This window comes from Leguminivora glycinivorella, chromosome 1 (assembly GCF_023078275.1).
Source record: "Leguminivora glycinivorella isolate SPB_JAAS2020 chromosome 1, LegGlyc_1.1, whole genome shotgun sequence".
In the NCBI taxonomy this organism is placed as follows: domain Eukaryota; kingdom Metazoa; phylum Arthropoda; class Insecta; order Lepidoptera; family Tortricidae; genus Leguminivora; species Leguminivora glycinivorella.
In genome coordinates this window covers 17488521-17506104 of record NC_062971.1, presented here as the reverse complement: position 1 = coordinate 17506104, position 17584 = coordinate 17488521, and the positions used below count along the sequence as shown (strand labels likewise).

The following is a 17584-nucleotide window of genomic DNA, read 5'->3' as shown; positions in this document are numbered from 1 at the left end:
AATGTCACTGTTCTGGACGAAAGTGCATGCTGTTCTTATAAAAATACCAAAGTCACTATAAGCGTGCCGTTCAGATTTGAGGAGTCCGGTTCTGACCATCATCAGCAATTCCACTGCACCAAATATCACTGTTCTGGACGAAAGTGCATGCTGTTCTTATAAAAATGCCTAAGTCACTATAAGCGTGCCGTTCAGATTTGAAGAGTTCCGTTCTGGCCATCATCAGCAGTTCCACTGCACCAAATGTCACTGTTCCGTACCTAAATGCATGCTGTTCCTTTAAAAAGACAAAAATCACCATATGTATGCCTTTCAGATTCGAGAAGTTCCCTCGATTTCTCCAGGATCCCATCATCAGAACTGGGTTCTGAGAAAAATGGGACCAATCTGTATGCATATACATTCAATCAAAAAAATAATTTCAAAATCGGTCCAGTAACGACGGAGATATCGAGGAACAAACATAAAAAAATAAATAAAAAAAAAACATACAGACGACTTGATAACCGTCCTTCTTAAGAGATATGAGGCGACGGTTAAAAAAACATACAGACGACTTGATAACCGTCCTTCTTGAGAGATATGAGGCGGCGGTTAAAAAAACATACAGACGACTTGATAACCGTGCAAAAACCGGTTCTTAAAAACCGGAGAGATATGAGGCGACGGTTAATATTAAATTAAATGTTGTTTATAATTTTGATCTGATGAAGCAAATTGAATTTTGTAAAATAGAAGGCCATAAAGGAGGCAAGTTTAGTGTATAATTTACTGTGATAATCACTTTAAGTATTTGTCAGTTTTGCGCTTTCTAAGCATGTCGCGGAGGTCTACAGCTCCCAGAGCCACTAGTAATACATACAAGAAATTAACGTAAGAAAACCAAGATCTTCATTTCCCTTTATTTTAAAAATATAATTTGAAATACACAGAAGAGTTCGGTTATAACGACGCCCAAGGGATGTCGTACAAAACGAAATTCATTTCGGTTTAAAGATATGTCATTTCTAGTATGCGTGCTTGCTCATCACCGGCAAATTACTGTCGTATATCGTAATAATAAATAGTTGCATTCCTTGAACCTCGATTTACGTAAATAATTAATATGACAATCGATTTTTTTTATTAAGTAAAATTAGTTTATACGCAATCGAAAAATAAAAAGTGGGTTTTATTTAGAGCTTATAAGATTAGACCCCAGGCGAACCAATTGTTAAAATTATTAAAATCAATGCTCCAAAAAGTCACATGGCCACAACACAATCTCATCTTGCTACTTGTAGGCAAGACAGGGGGCCGGGCTTGGGGCGGAAATAGCTTTGGTTCCTCAATTTACTAGTAAAAACGTTGTCGCTTGTCGTTGTAACCGGACTTGATGGACGGATTTTGCGTTAAATTACGTCGTAAAATGCGGTTGGTCGTTAAAACCGGAGTCGTAATAAACGGATGTACTTTCATAATATCACATATGAAAACCAAACAAATACCTGTGCTTCCGTTATTCCGTTATTGTAAGCGGTTGGACGTTAGATATATGCATGCGGAGTCTTAATACTAACCGGACTTTACTGTATAAAATGTATATTTGAGTGGACTCGGGACTATTGTTTAATCTTCACGTTTAGTTAGATTACCAAATCATGATCATACTATGACTACTTTAAGAAATTCAGTGCAGGTGCGTAATGTTGTCAATGAAAAGTAATAAATAAATCTTTATTGTTACAAAACATTGAAGAATTATGCACTTTTGACCCTTTTTTATGCCTAATTTGGTCATTTTGGGAAATAAATATAGTTTCGGTTATTAACCGGTTAGAGACTATGAAAACCGGTTTTTAACCGAGGCCGAAAAGTCTCGGTTAACCGGTTTTTCGGTTAACCGGTTAACCGGTTTGCATACCCTACTCATAACACTTTGTTTAAAAATTGCATTCACTAGTAAAAACTTGTTATCCAAAACGTGAAAACTAGGTAGGGTTTTTAATAAAAATCAAAACTAAACGCAAAGTCATTTAAATTAATTTCAGTTAAAACCACGTTATTATTTTCGTAAAATTCCTGAAATAGAGTTTCAGAGGCTATCTTCGAAGTACGGGGAGTTCTAAACTGATCAAACATTTTCATGGTTTACTAAAATATTACATTTCATAGTCCAAGTAAATTCAATATTTAAACAAAACAATATAAAATGATGAAATCAAAAACTGAAACAATCCCAGCAATAAGTGACAATGTGGCCGTCGGTGAAAAGACAATTTTGCTCACGCTTTTCAAGACCATATTCCAATTCTCGTTTTGGTGCATTTTCTGTGGGCCGGTGTGTATGGCACGTGGACGATGTTTACTTTGACAGAGGAACAGTTAAGGGAACCTATGATTGCCATGATGCCATGATGAAGACTTATTCGCCTTGCTATGGGACTATTAAGGCCGTTTCTTCGGAATCCTTCTTTAGAACAGGATCCCTGCTCCGTCCTCACATTCGAAGGCCCTTATGAGTCTCCGGGTGCCTCTCACCCTTATTGAGACCGCTAGAATAATTTTCATGGTTTTATTCATAATATTCTTTATTTATCTATTTCATAAAATTGTTGTAAAATATCAACTTTTCTGCTTTAAGTAAGAGGTTTAATAATCTATTACTTTGTGATTAAATAGGTAAATTGATTACATGATTTGATAGTAAACATTGTCTTTATAATGGAATTAATCTACGTATTTTGTATAAACCTTATAGCAGTTATCAATTTGATAAGTATGCCTAACCGCATGAAAAAAGCATATCTAACCATAAATCAGAGATGTCCTCTTATTCTCACCCTCTAAAAATATGTAACTCGGTGAAAGGCCGCCCCGCACTCCGTATATAAGCAACTTGCCGCCATTCGGACAGTATTTGCAAGATGGCGGCTCTAGTGCGATTGGTACGTTCACTCCGTTCTACATTTTGTTTTTAATTTTTAGGGGATAAGGATGGGACATCGATTGTATTGATTGATTGTGATTGACAGTTTCAAGTGATTGCGCTAATTAATTTAAATATAATTAATTGACCTTTTGTTTATGTTAGTGAAAAGTGAGTACTAATTAATTGTACACATTATAAATCTTTACTTATAATTGGTTCATTTCGGAAAACAATTGTTCAATGTTACTGTAAACAGTATTATTTAAAACTCTTAAAGTGTTAATTTTACATTCCATATAGTGTAGCTAAATATACTTAATAAATTAAATGAGTGTATGTACCTAAGTTATAAATAAATTAAAAACGAATCGAACCATAATCTAGGTTAAAAACTTGCGAATACATTCAGTGCAATACCAGCACGTGGGCAGTTATCTAAACCTTAAAATACCTGCTCCACTTCAAAAGGACAAATCTGTTGTAGGAAACTAGCTCTTATTACTTTGGAATAATGTCCTAATAGATGTGTACTATGCGTTACATAGAGTTGGTTTGTCGCCTATCGCTCTTATTTATTTCTTAGCCGGGGTTGTCTATTTCAAAATTGCAAGCCAAATGGGGAAGTTTTGGATACGGATTTGTAGTTTTTCTGGTGCGGTTTGCCAATTGGTTAGGTTTCCCGTCAATACGCTATCAGTGTATTAGCAAGATTTCATACTCCGGTCGTGACTAACAACTTGTTGCCGGCACCGTACCTACTTACCTACGGTGTAACGAACGACTGATAGGAAGTTCAGGTTTTGGTGCATTCCATTTGAATAAGATATCATATTTTGAAGAATAACTGTACAACTTTTTGTATCAATCTTTCTCGTATAATTTTATATTTTTTAATTAAAAACAAATAGGTACTAATAATCCAAGTGCAAAAGCTCTGAGTTTACTTTACAGACTGTAACTAATACGTGTATTATATAATATAATGTTACAGTTTGTCAATATTAACCGCTAAATAGATCGAATATCAAAATGTTCAGTTCCGAGTGCGTTTAGACATAAAAATGAAAGTCGCAGTGATAAGGTCTCCACGGTGAACCAGTTTCTTTGTTAGCAATTTATTAATTTAATTGCTTGTTGCACCGCTATTCATACTAGGAAGTTACTTATACATATTGTTTTGTTTTTAATGTTACTTGTCTAGTGTATAATTGTATATTGATAGTATTGATACTATTACAGGCCGCCCGGATATCTGTGTAGTATTTCTTATACTTATCTTATTATTATTATGAGCCTATTGTGTCCCACTGCTGGGCAAAGGCCTCCCCCTTCTTTCTCCATTCTTCTCGATCTTGAGCTAAAACTGGCCAGTCTGTCAAAAAGGAGTCCAAGTTATCCCGCCATCGCCGGCGAGGTCTGCCGGATCCTCTGTTCGACTCATGGGGCTCCCATTCCGTGGCTATCTTGGCCCACAATATACTTATCTTAGCCTTACTTATTGTTTTCAAATACGGTTGCATATATTAACAAAACCCATTGTAAAAGCTTTTATACTTACTAATATTTGGTAATAGAACGATGTTGTAAGGATCGGTTTGACAATAAAAATATAAAAAATATTCTTACAAAATTTACATCTTAATATAAATTTAAAGTGGTCAAGGCACAAAGATTTCCTGTCAAACAATAATTACCTCGTTTCGTATTTTGTTACTGTATTCGGTTTTAGTGACATATTGCCTTATCCAATTACCTGCACCTGTAAGTATCTTCAGGTTGTATTTTATTACATGTCTACCAAGATGCCTATACTTAATATATTCATTTTCATATAGTCATTGAGCTATCTACTTCCTTTTCACTCTTAATCGCGTAGTGATAAGAATGATATTGAATTGTATTGTTGTTTGAGTTATGTCACTTTTATTTATAAATGTCATTTGTGGGTGTCCTTCATAAAAGGGATCTTATGTTTTAACTGCAATAAGGGTGTGTTCATATCAAGTTCCAATAGGAATTCGTCCTTCAAGCGGATGAAGCGTAAAGACCTTTTATGCCTGGAGCGTCACATTTTGCCGAGTCCGGCAGTGAATGTGGACCGGTGCGCGACCTCGCGGGCCTGCCCTTTGTCTGTCTGATCGAATCAAATATATATTTCTTACATTATTTATCTGGCTAACTTTCCTTTTATGTAAGGAAAATAATATTCATCTGACAGTACATTTTGTAGGTCCAATTTGTTAAACAAAAGTAATCAGATTTAATAAGAACTAAAGATACTTGTTAATTCATGTCATTACCGACGCTTATAATCTTTTTGCTATCTCGACCGGAAATACGCTAAATTTAGTAAGAATAACAAGGTTTTATGTTAAGTTAGTATTTATAGTAGTTTATAGTTAGGTAGTTGAGATTGAGCGCAAGTAACAAGATTAAATATACATATAAATATCTTATATTTAATCTTGTGTTTGTAATTATAATATTTTTTAAATATTATGTTTTGATAACACAATTCGCAATAAAGTGACTTAAATGCGCTGCGCTGATATGACATACCCATTTTAATTTATTTGTAATCGCAATAATTGAGTGAATGAGTTCCGCCCTTAAAATATCAAACAGTACCTTTGTAAGTAAACAAAATATTCCTTAACATTTAGAGAACCCGGCAGTGACATTTATTTTTTTCACTACCGAAAACCAGTTTAAGTAACCAGTGTAATTTAATTAATTTATAGTATTTTAGCTGTGTCGTATTTTAGTGTTTGATAATAATATGAGTTTAAATGATAACAATAATATTTTTATATTTTAATAAACGTTACCAAATATTTTTCAAATCACAAATAATTTTCAATCCTCGTGTTAATATGATAAAGTTTTTAGTTGACTTAGAGCACCAATAACGCAAAAAAGTCTAAAAGAAAATAAAATCAATGGAATCTAAGCTATAGCTAGTAGGTAAGTTTTAGTACATTATCTACAGCTAGAGCTTTAGTATAAATATATGTATTAGCTACAGGTACTTAAAATCGTCATGTAAATTATATTTCAAACGAAATCATACTATAAGATCGCTAGATCTCGTGGTTCAAACCACAACACTTTTTACTTTTATTTCATATTTAGAGTTTTTGCTGCAGCGGCACAGTGTCAAGGCCCCTTCCTTACACAATACTATATTGAACGATAGCCGTTACAACACAGTGTTTGGTATTGTTTCGTTATTTAACCAATTTTCGGTTATTGAAAAACATTATGCTTTGTTTGGTAACTAAACGACCACTTACAGTGTGTATATACGTTTTGATGAATCATTTTACTTTTTAGTTTTGCAACATACTGTCTAGTTGCCTTATGGTAGCTATTTCTGCAACAATCAAAGAAAACAAGAAAAATGTATATGTCAAAATACTGAATTTGTAAATTAGTTTCATATGAAACGAATGTAATGTGTACGTTACATTTTGCAGTCGATGCTGGCGTTGTGCGCGTGCGCCGCGAGCGCGCAGTTCGCGGACGAGCGCGCGCCGCGCTACATCGCCTCCGAGCCCAAGCAGACCTCCACGCCCGTGCCTATCCTGAAGCAGATCAACAGGTGAGTGGCCTACACCGGCACCTCATATCATCTACCTGTAGATTCTCGTGAAGTGCATGAATGCGTTGATCTTGGACAAGCGCACGCGCTTCGCTTTCTTTGTCCTCCGAGCCCAAGCAGACCTCCACGCCCGTGTCTAGCTGCCTATCCTAAAGCAGATCATCAGGTGAGTGGAATATACTTACCTATAGATCCCGGCGTTGTGCATGAGCGCAGAGTTCGTTTCCTCATCTCCATGCTTGTTGGTGGACTACGAGCGCGCCGCCATTCATCGAGTCGTGACAACCAAGAGTGACCAAGACCTTTACGCTCGTGACTATCCTGAAACGGTTCAACAGGTGAGTGGCGTACACCTGCGGCCAGACCCATGCAGTTGATCCTAGCGTTGTCCCTAAGCCAGCGCACTTCGCGCGATATAATGATTATCATTATCAGTCTTATCACCCCCAAGTTCAGTCCTCCATGGTAGTCTTGCGATCCTGGAACCGACCAGCAATTGAGTGGCCACAGTAGCTTAACTTAATACCGAAAATTATGTTAAAGCGCAAAAAAGTACATTATGAAATTCAAAATCATTCACGGTCATAAAAATCAAAAATAAATAAAATTGTTAAATTTGTTAGGTACATCTCAGATTTCGTAATTATATCTACAATACTACATATAATTGCGGAATCTGAGATCCATGATTTAACTTTAGGAATTTTCTCAAAAATAACGAAACTTAAATAAGATTAACGAATAATCTCTAAGTACCTATATAAATATGACTATTTACATGATTTTATATAAAATTACAGGCACAACGAGGACGGGTCGTACACATATGGGTATGAAGCCGCCGACGGTTCCTTCAAAATCGAGACCAAAACTCAGAACGGAGAGGTGAAGGGCAAATATGGATACAAGGATGACACGGGCAAGGTAAATTATTACCTATGTTAAACTAACATCTAAAAATAGAATGGACTACTTTAAAATTTCATGCCATGTTAGTACTCGTATATAAGTAAGTATTTTAAGCTGCTGCTAACGGCAGTAATTGTTAGGCAAAATTGTAAATTAACATATTACAGGAATTTTAATGTAATGTAATGTAACCCAAAGAGCATTGAATCACTACGTTTTAAGAGTCGGCACTCTCGAACAACCCTCGAATCGATTTATGCAGGCGTTTTTTCGACGGTCGTGAGGTCATGTCACTGCTACCAACACAAAGAAAAAATCGCTAGGGCTCGACCAACCCAGTCCCTAATATTTATCGATATCGATAAATTTGCGATATTTTGCAGTCTGGCGACTTAACAGTAAATTTATAGTATTTATACATATGTCGGAGTGCTGCCATCTATCAGACAGGCGTCAAACAACTACAGACGCAATACACTTAGCTTAAGTAGATCGATGGGTTCTCAGTTGACTATTTGAAGAAAGAAACGTCAGGTAGTTTTGCCTGAGTGGAATCAGAGATGGCGTTGCGTACCTAAAAACTGGTATTCAGTAGGGTAGTACGGCCGGAGCGGCCATTATGATTCTGACAGACAAACAGTGCGGTCGTCCACGTGACGTCATCTCTGGGATCACTGCGTTTCTTTGTTGTGGTTTTGTAAATCCAGTCGAATTAAAGCAATCGCTTGTTATTTTGGTGTTTGATCATTAGTGCACAATACAGTCTATCATTCTTTATCACGACGTGTTATTATTTCATCGCCCACGTGTGTATTTCACCAATATGAACTCTGATGAAAATATACCCGAGGAACGGGTTCCTACTGCGAGTCCTGGGCTACCATCGACCCGAGGCCCTGTAACGCCTTTGTCACATATATTTAAAAAAATGTCTGGGATGGCTGTCAGAGGCGTATTTCAAGGATTTGGCGTTGGCATCCTGAGCCAGTCAGGATTACCGCCCCGTTAAGTGACGATAAAGTATGAAATTTAAGAAAAAACGCTGCTTCGCTATTCTAAAAAGAGCCTGCCGCCTTTAATACGCCCCTGTATAAAATGAATAAAACAAAAGCAAAATATACTATCACTTTTCTTTTACATGAAGTAATTTTTCAACTACTTTACAGCACTTCTCAGTTGAACTAATTTTGAGGCGTTTGCCTGACGTTCATATTTTGCACTGCCTCCTAATTAAGAGTTTTGTTATAAGCCAGTATTTGTTGCTTCAATCTTCGTGTTTCTTGCATGTTTACCAGGGAAAGTTAATATTTACTGCAAAAAGCCTTGAAAACCTTTGCCCAACATTATCTTCATACAGGAGATGGATAAATATGCCGATTCTTCGTTACCTGTTAAAATTACCCATAATCGTCATCTGAAATAAAGATATTATCGATAAGTTGGTCACACTCTATTGGTATTTTAGGTTATTTCTTTGTTTACGAAAAAACTTATTTACAGAATGTTTTCGCTTAAATCGTAGACTGTACATGATAAGTACTATTTAAATTGATTGAATGAGTAGGTAATTGTTAGCAACTCGAAACGAAAATATAATAAAATACTAGTTACCGACCTGCATATATCCAGTGCAAAGCTAGGCAAAAACAAGCCACCATCACAAATTTCACACTTTCTTATTGGTTTGCCCGAAATTTTAATAATAACTTTAGTTATTTTATTATTTACTTAACTTACAAAATTCAAACAAGTTACGACAAATTTGACGCTGACGACTTGACGTTTTGAAAAAAAAACACGTAGGTCAGGCCATAGACTAAGGAAATATGAAACTCTATTATCTATGTATTTTTGCTACCAAAATATAATGGACTTAGTACTATTAATAATAGATGTCATTTTGATTTGATAGCATTTTTTTTGTGTCGTAATGTTGGGAATCATTGCTTGATGATATTATCATACTATGGAATGGAGTGACGACGGGCTGATGTAACCTACACAAAATTGACATTTTATTTTAAATTTTCTGTCAATACGACAAGTCATTTATTTCAATGGACTTTTTTGTGGGTTGGATCCTTTTTCCTAAACTACGTCAAATTATGTGTTCATATGTATATCCGTTCAGTTAAATTCTTTGATTAAAGTTTACTTTAATCAAAGGTTAAATTATCGATATTTTTTCCTAGTTACCTACTAATTGAAATATTTAAATAGCCGTTTTAATCAATTAACTAATATTTTTTTTTTACACCAACGAAAACATATTAAACATTTTTTTATCCGGTTCCAGCTGCGCGTGATTGAGTACGGCGCGAACAAGTACGGGTTCCAGCCCGCGGGAGAGGGCATCACCGTGGCGCCGCCCACCCTTGTCGACGAGTCTACTCGTGACCGACCCCTAAAGTCACAGGTACCTACCATTGTTTCAGCAATCGTAATAGCCTCCTTAGGGTTGAAAAAAAAACGGTTTTTTTTTGGCTTGAAAAAAACATGAAATAAACCGTGAAAAAATACAGTTTTTTTCTGGAGTATGTTTTTTTCCTAAAAGTCGAAATATCAAAATTTGCAGAACAGTTAAAACTTTTATACGGTTTTTTAGACTTTATGTTAATTATTAAACAAATTTAATTTAGTAACTTTAATTTCTGGTTTTATAAAACTAACATTTAGACAATCTGTAGTTAGTAGTTATCGCTATTTACTATTGGCAACACCACCGCCACTCCACGCTCCACGCTGCATCGGGGATTCCCCAATAAATGTTTGTATATTGAATGTTTATCGAATTAAAATGTACGTTATTGTTATTGAAACGTTACAAATCACGAAAAACCGTTATAGTCGTGTTATTTGTTCACCTGAAAAAAAAACATATTTCGAAAAAAAAACCATGGTGCTTGGTTTTTTTTCATGTTTTTTTTCATAATTCTGAAAAAAAAAACATTTGGTTTTTTTTCTATTTACAACCCTAAGCCTCCTAAGACCCAGCAGCATTTCTATTGTTTTTGAATTTATAACTGTCAATGAATCTTAAGAGCTCAAATTTAGGTTTTTGGACAGGTACAAAAAATTGTACACGGAGTCTTAAGAAACCTCCCCAACGAAACACGTACTTACTAACTGATTCAGCAGTCTGAATGAGGATACAAACATCACAAACATGTACGTATTCCAGCCTGCGGGAGAGGAAATCACGGTGACGCCACTTACCCATGTTGACTTGTCACCGAAATTACAGGTACATTACAGGTACTACCACTGACTCAGCAATCGCAGTCAGAGTACAAAACTAGTGATATTCTAGATGAGGCTCCAAGAGGATGTTCGTTTGCAATAATTTTTAAGAAAAAAAAACCATCGCCTTTCGGGTTCTGGTGAAAGCTACTTGCGAATGTTGGATTATGTAGAAATGTGTAGGTATTTTTTAAAACTGCTTTTAATGCTTTAATTATTAGATGGCAACACAAATGAATATACGTATAACGTTAAGGTTTGAGGAGTTTCCTCAATTCCTCATGAATCCGATTATAAGAAATCGTAGCTTGACAAACTTTGACTTGAAAACTCAATATGCTTAACAAACATAACTACATAACATAAAAAAAAACATACAAACGACTTGAGAACCGTCCTTCTTGAGAGATTTGAGGCGACGGTTAAAAATAGCGCACCTCATTCTGACTTCTGATATATATTGTATAGGTCCCAGATATCCTATAAACAGATGTTGCCAAGCAGTTTAGTGGTCCCCGTCCCCCCACCCCGCCAATTAAAAATTGCATACAAACAAAAAAAAATATTTCCTCAAATCATGCCGTGTAGGTTATCATAGTTTTTAAGAAAAAAAAACCGGCCAAGAGCGTGTCGGGCCACGCTCGGTGTAGGGTTCCGTAGTTTTCCTTATTTTGCTCAAAAACTACTGAACCTATCAAGTTCAAAATAATTTTCCTAGAAAGTCTTTATAAAGTTCTGCTTTTGTGATTTTTTTCATATTTTTTAAACATATGGTTCAAAAATTAGAGGGGGGGGGACGCACTTTTTTTTCCTTTAGGAGCGATTATTTCCGAAAATATTAATATTATCAAAAAACGATCTTAGTAAACCCATATTCATTTTTAAATACCTATCCAACAATATATCACACGTTGGGGTTGGAATAAAAAAAAATACCAGCCCCCACTTTACATGTAGGGGGGGGTACCCTAATAAAACGTTTTTTTCCGTTTTTTATTTTTGCACTTTGTTGGCGTTATTGATATACATATTGGTACCAAATTTCAGCTTTCTAGTGCTTACGGTTACTGAGATTATCCGCGGACGGACGGACGGACGGACGGACGGACGGACGGACGGACGGACGGACGGACGGACGGACGGACGGACGGACGGACGGACAGACAGACATGGCGAAACTATAAGGGTTCCTAGTTGACTACGGAACCCTAAAAACCGTCGCCTTTCGGGTTCTGGTGAAAGCTACTTGCGAATGTTAGATTATGTAGAAATGTGGAAGTATTTTTTAAAACTGCTTTTAATGATTTAATTATTAGATGGCAACACAAATGAATATACGTATAACGTTAGGGTTTGAGGAGTTTCCTCAATTCCTCATGAATCCGATTATATTATAAGAAATCGAAGCTTGACAAACTTTGACTTGAAAACTCAATATGCTTAACAAACATAACTAAATAAATGTCACTGTTCTGAACTTAAATGCATGCTTTTCTTACAAAAATACCAAAGTCACTATGAGTGTGCCGTTCAGATTTGAGGAGTTCGGTTCTGACTATCATCAGCAGTTCCACTGCACCAAATGTCACTGTTCTGGACGTAAGTGCATGCTGTTCTTATAAAAATACCAAAGTCACTATAAGCGTGCCGTTCAGATTTAAGGAGTTCGGTTCTGACCATCATCAGCAGTTCCACTGTACCAAATGTCACTGTTCTAGACGTAAGCGCATGCTGTTCTTTTAAAAATGGCAAAGTCACTATAAGTGTGCCGTTCAGATTTGAGGAGTTTGGTTCTGGCCATCATCAGCAGTTCCACTGCACCAAATGTCACTGTTCTGGACGAAAGTGCATGCTGTTCTTATAAAAATACCAAAGTCACTATAAGCGTGCCGTTCAGATTTGAGGAGTTCGGTTCTGACTATCATCAGCAATTCCACTGCACCAAATGTCAGTGTTCTCACAAGATCACTGTACGAACTATTGGTTCGTAGGCATTGGACTCTTGTTAGTTACTTAAAATAATAATTATAAAAATATACTCATGAGTTCTTAATCTACAGTGGTTTAAAGTGAACTCCAAAATGAAGCATTTTCGTAAATTTTCAAAAAAATTCTTAGAGAAAGTGTAAGAAATGTTATAGTATGCTATATATTCGTAAACTACTCAATAAGCCCTTTCTTTTGATACCCTACACGGCATGATTTAATGAAATTTTTTTTTTGTTTGTATGCAATTTTTAATTGGCGGGGTGGGGGGACGGGGACCACAAAACTGCTTGGCAACATCTGTTTATATGATGTCTGGGACCTATACAATATATATCAGAAGTCAGAATGAGGTGCGCTATTTTTGCAAACGAACATCCTCTTGGAGCCTGCTCTATTAATCCGACCCACCATATCAAAATCGAAATCCCAGTTTCGGAGAATGAGAAATTAAAATATTAAACTTTACTTTTCTAGGGAGGCCGCAATTCCGCGCAGTCCGTAGACTACGACTATGAGGAGCCCGCGCCCGCCCCGCGGCCCGCACCCCGCCCCGCGCCGCGCCAGCAGCCCGCGTACCGGGCGCCTCAGCAGCAGCAGTACAGACCAGAGCCGCAACAGCAGTACAGGCCGGAGCCTCAGCAGCAGTACAGGCCAGAGCCTCAACAACAATACAGGCCACAGCAGTCCGCGCCCGCGCCGCCAAAAGTAAGCTTATCTTCCATATAGTAAGACTATGATGAACGTCCACATGTCGCGTACCGAGCGCCCCAGCAGCAACAGTACTGACCAGGTGACGTAGCCGAATGGCATTTCTGCGACGCGAAACGAAAAAGAAACGCCGCGAAAGGTGGTCTGGCTCTGTCGCGCCAATACGCAAGAGCGATAGAGATAGATATCTACGAGCGTTTCGTTTCGTGAGCGTTTGTGCCATTCGGCTACGTACCCAGAGCCGCAAAAACAGTACAGGCCGGAGCCTCAGCAGCAGTGCAGGCCAGAGCCTCAACAACGCAGTCCGCGCCCGCGCCGCCAAAAGTAAACTTATTACGTTCCATATATTAATACTAGGGATGTTACGAATATTTGCATTCGCATTCGCATATGCGAATGATTCGCATTCTTGCATTGACATTCGCATTCGCTTCAAACGATGCGAATGTTTTGCGAATGCGAATGTGTGCAAGTCGCAGCTTGTTCCTCGCCCGCACCGGCCGCTCCAATTGCTACTTGTCGCCTGTCGACTCGCGCATGCGCCGATAGGTCAAATTCGTACGGCGTGAAGTTCGTACTCGGCATTTTGACCAATAGTAAGCATTTTAAATTTTTTACCTAGCGGGTTGTTGGTGATTGCTTGGTTTTTATTTTGATTTTTTATGAAATTCAGCGATATTCGCATTCGCATTCGCATTCGCACATTCGCATTCTGAATATTCGCATTCGCATTCGCGAATGTGACACATGCGACATTCGTGACATCCCTAATTAATACTATGATGAATCCACGCCCACGTTATGCCCGCAAGTCGCGTACAGCGCGCCTCAGTAGTAACAGTACAGAACAGAGCCGCAGCAGCAACAGTATAAGCCAGAGCCCCAATAACAATACAGAGTCTCAACAACAATATAGGTCACAGCAGTCAGCGCCTACGTCGCCAAAAGTAAGCTTATCAGTCCAAAAGTCCAAGTCCTTCCCACTTCCTGATGGGCGATCCACACAGTTCGTACCACATCCACAGATTACGGCAACCAACATCTCATCGCTTCAGCGCTGGAAACGCGTCGAGCTACTCAAGCAGCAGTTTTGGCATCGCTTCTCCACTGAGTATGTCCTTTGGCTTCAACAGAAGACAAAATGGCACGAATCCACGGGAGAGCTTCAGGAAGGTGCTCTGGTTGTTGTCAAAGACAGAACTCTGCCTCCCCTTCTCTGGCAACTTGGTCGAGTCGTCCGAGTTATTCCTGGCAGTGATGGCATCGCACGGGTGGCGGATATAAAAACAAAGAAAGGAGTCATCCGCAGGGCTTTCAACAACATCTGCCCTCTGCCTGTCAACAATCAAATTGCTCACCCTTGAGGCCGGGAGCATGTTACGAAACGTTCGAAAACCACCCTGGTTTTCGATCCTTTCTTCGTTTAGGTTAACGCATTTATTTTCTATAATTAAAATCAATTTTTCCAATTTTTATCAATTTAATAATAATAATTCAATTTAATTTTAATTAATAATCATGTATCTGTTGACATTTCAATTTGTATATTCTTTGACTAAAATATTCAGTATTGTTCGAGTCGACATTATGCATTTTATAAATCTTCAGTATTAATTTATTCAATTTTTAATTTCATGTTATTGGTAATGTTTTAATTCATTCACATACTACTTGACTATTTTTTAAGTAAAATATTCATTGGAATGTATAACTAAAATCACTATTTACGAATGGCAATATTCAAAATTCAAATCTGACAGCTTTTTAGAGCTTTTTAAAAACTTACGGTTATTCCGCCTCCAACGACATTCACTGTACCACTTTTCTTTGTCTTTTCACAATTTGGATTAAAACCAGCACCAAACTACAGTCCGCTTATTATTTCACCATCAATACGAAGACCTGAGACCAGCGAAGATTTTGAATTCGCACACCACATTATGCCCATTTTTTAGTAATATTTTTTCGGATTTAGTTTCAGGCCTTATATTTCTGGTCAAACAATTCATTTACACTGAACTACTCACAGGATTATATAATTCAATCCTAAGCGTAAGCGTAAGTGCGTTTTCACATTATCCGATCCGATATCGGATGTCGGACCGATGTCCCATACGTTACACTGTAACGTATGGGACGTAACGGTTACAGGCACCATTTTGGATTTTTTCCATTGAAATCTTTCCGACATCCGATATCGGATCGGATAATGTGAAAACGGCCTAAGGTTTCAAGAGTTAACGCCCAAGTTAAAAATTGTGTTTGCTGCCATGGAAACTATTTACTCGTAACATAATATACATATACTTAAGAATGTGTTCATGTAACATACCTACCCAAGATTTATAAACAAAGTTAAAGGTATATTGTAGGTAACTGATGTTTTCAATTGAAAGAACTTGCAACTGATAGCTTTTCTGATTAGATGTTTTTCAGAATTGAAAACATTTTTATTAAATCCTACTGAAACAGCATTTGAAATAGGTATGAAGGTACTTAAGGCACTGGTCCCACCGCGAGCTAGTAAACTATGAGCTATCGGCTATAAAAACGAACAAAAGATAAGCACTCCCGTGCAAATAAAAGAGACACGGCGATATTGATAGCTCACCGCTGGGCGAGTAACTATAAACATCGCCGTGTCTCTTTTATTTACGCGGGAATTCTTATCTTTTGTTCGTTTTTGTAGCCGATAGCTCATAGTTTACTAGCTCGCGGTGGGACCAGTGCCTTATGCCCGTTAGCGCTTTCTGTAATGTGTATTTGGGTAATTTTATTTTCTCCAGATTCAATAAATTGTATGTTAATTTCAGCCCGCATTCTTCGCCGGCGCGGCGCCCGCCCCCATCGACCGCGACAGCTTCTTCAACCCCGCCCCGCAGGCGCAACCCCCGCGGCCGCAGCCCCAGAGACAGCCGGACTTCCGACCGGCTCCCCAGTTCCAGGCCTTCGCCCCCAAGCCCCAGGTCGAGTACTCCCAGGACTTCCCCGCCCCCGCCGAGCCCAGGTACAACAACCAGTTCCAACAACCCCGTAGTCAAAGCCAACCCTTCTCCATGCTGGATCAGCTCCTCAAAGAATACGCTTTGCCACAGGGAGGCGCTGCCCCTCTTCATGATATCACCTTCGGATCCTATTAGGCTAAGATAATTTTGTAAATAATAGGAAAAGTTTTGTAAAACAATATAAAAAATTGAAAATTTAAGTTTGCTTTTATTTGAACCCATGGAGTTGAAGCTGTAATTAATTATGATTACTAAAATTAAGTTTTCTTATCTTTTGTTGGATAAACGTCGCTTTTGACAGTTTTGACTCTAACAAATCCCATCCATATCGCATCCAGATGTAATAGTTGACGAAAAACAATACGAGAAATAAAAGAAATTCCCACAATACTTTTCAGCCAGTAATCAATCGTATACATTACAATCAGATTCGGATACAAGAGGTTCAGGAATTGGGTAAATTAGTGGGGTACCATTTGATAGAGCAGGGGGGGTTACCATGACGTACTAAAGACGTTCACTTTAGGTTGAGAGAAAGGGACACAGCTATAGCAGTTACATAGCTCCGTCCCTCTCTCTCAACCTAAACTGAACGGCTTTAGCACGTCATGGTAACCCCCCTGAAGTTAGTACTGAATAGTGAGTAGTACATTCCAAATTATTTTTATTAGTATCCCTAGAAACCAACATACGTACATAGGACGAGATTGACTCGTTTAAAGTTACTTATAAGATATTGTATAAGACAATTGAAAGTTGGATGGAACGATTTGTTACTATCGGGCGTTTTCTGACTTTAGTTCTATTGCATGAAATATATTTATGTAGATATCTAATCCAAAACAAACTGATGTTTTATATTATATTATATCTAATCTACATAAATTCCATTAGTATCTATTATTATTAAAGTCAGAATCCACGTCTTGAGAAAACCTGAAACATTTCACTTTCAAAGTGTGAGAACCTACACAAAAAAAAAACAAAATTGGTCCAGTAACGACGGAGATATCGAGTAACAAACATATAAAAAATACACACGAATTGAGAACCCCCTTCCTTGACATTTGGGCAGCGGTTAAAAATACAAAAGTAAAATTTGAAAGATAAAAGTTTGCCTTTGACTTCACCGTAAACTCCCATAAACATACACTCCCGGGTAATCGGTCACTCTAGTAAATCATCACTTCCCATTTTATCCAAACTTACTTAGGTAGGTAC

General features: G+C 37.7%; 1 protein-coding gene across 1 annotated transcript; it reads left to right on the top strand.

Annotated features, from left to right (window-relative positions):
* Positions 1-2902: 2902 nt before the first annotated feature.
* Positions 2903-16563, top strand: LOC125229582 (altered inheritance of mitochondria protein 3-like). Its single transcript, XM_048134460.1, has 6 exons — positions 2903-2927; positions 6388-6512; positions 7313-7436; positions 9718-9837; positions 13125-13355; positions 16172-16563. The coding sequence occupies exons 1-6, from the start codon at positions 2907-2909 to the stop codon at positions 16496-16498; spliced, it is 948 nt and encodes a 315-aa protein (XP_047990417.1). The 5' UTR covers positions 2903-2906; the 3' UTR covers positions 16499-16563.
* Positions 16564-17584: the final 1021 nt, after the last annotated feature.

Excerpts from the sequence above, each read along its gene's own strand:
- LOC125229582 (XM_048134460.1), top strand. The coding sequence starts at position 2,907 with ATGGCGGCTCTAGTGCGATTG. Across the intron at positions 6,513-7,312 it reads ATCCTGAAGCAGATCAACAG|GCACAACGAGGACGGGTCGT; the intron begins GTGAGTGGCCTA and ends ATAAAATTACAG. Across the intron at positions 13,356-16,171 it reads CCGCGCCCGCGCCGCCAAAA|CCCGCATTCTTCGCCGGCGC; the intron begins GTAAGCTTATCT and ends TGTTAATTTCAG.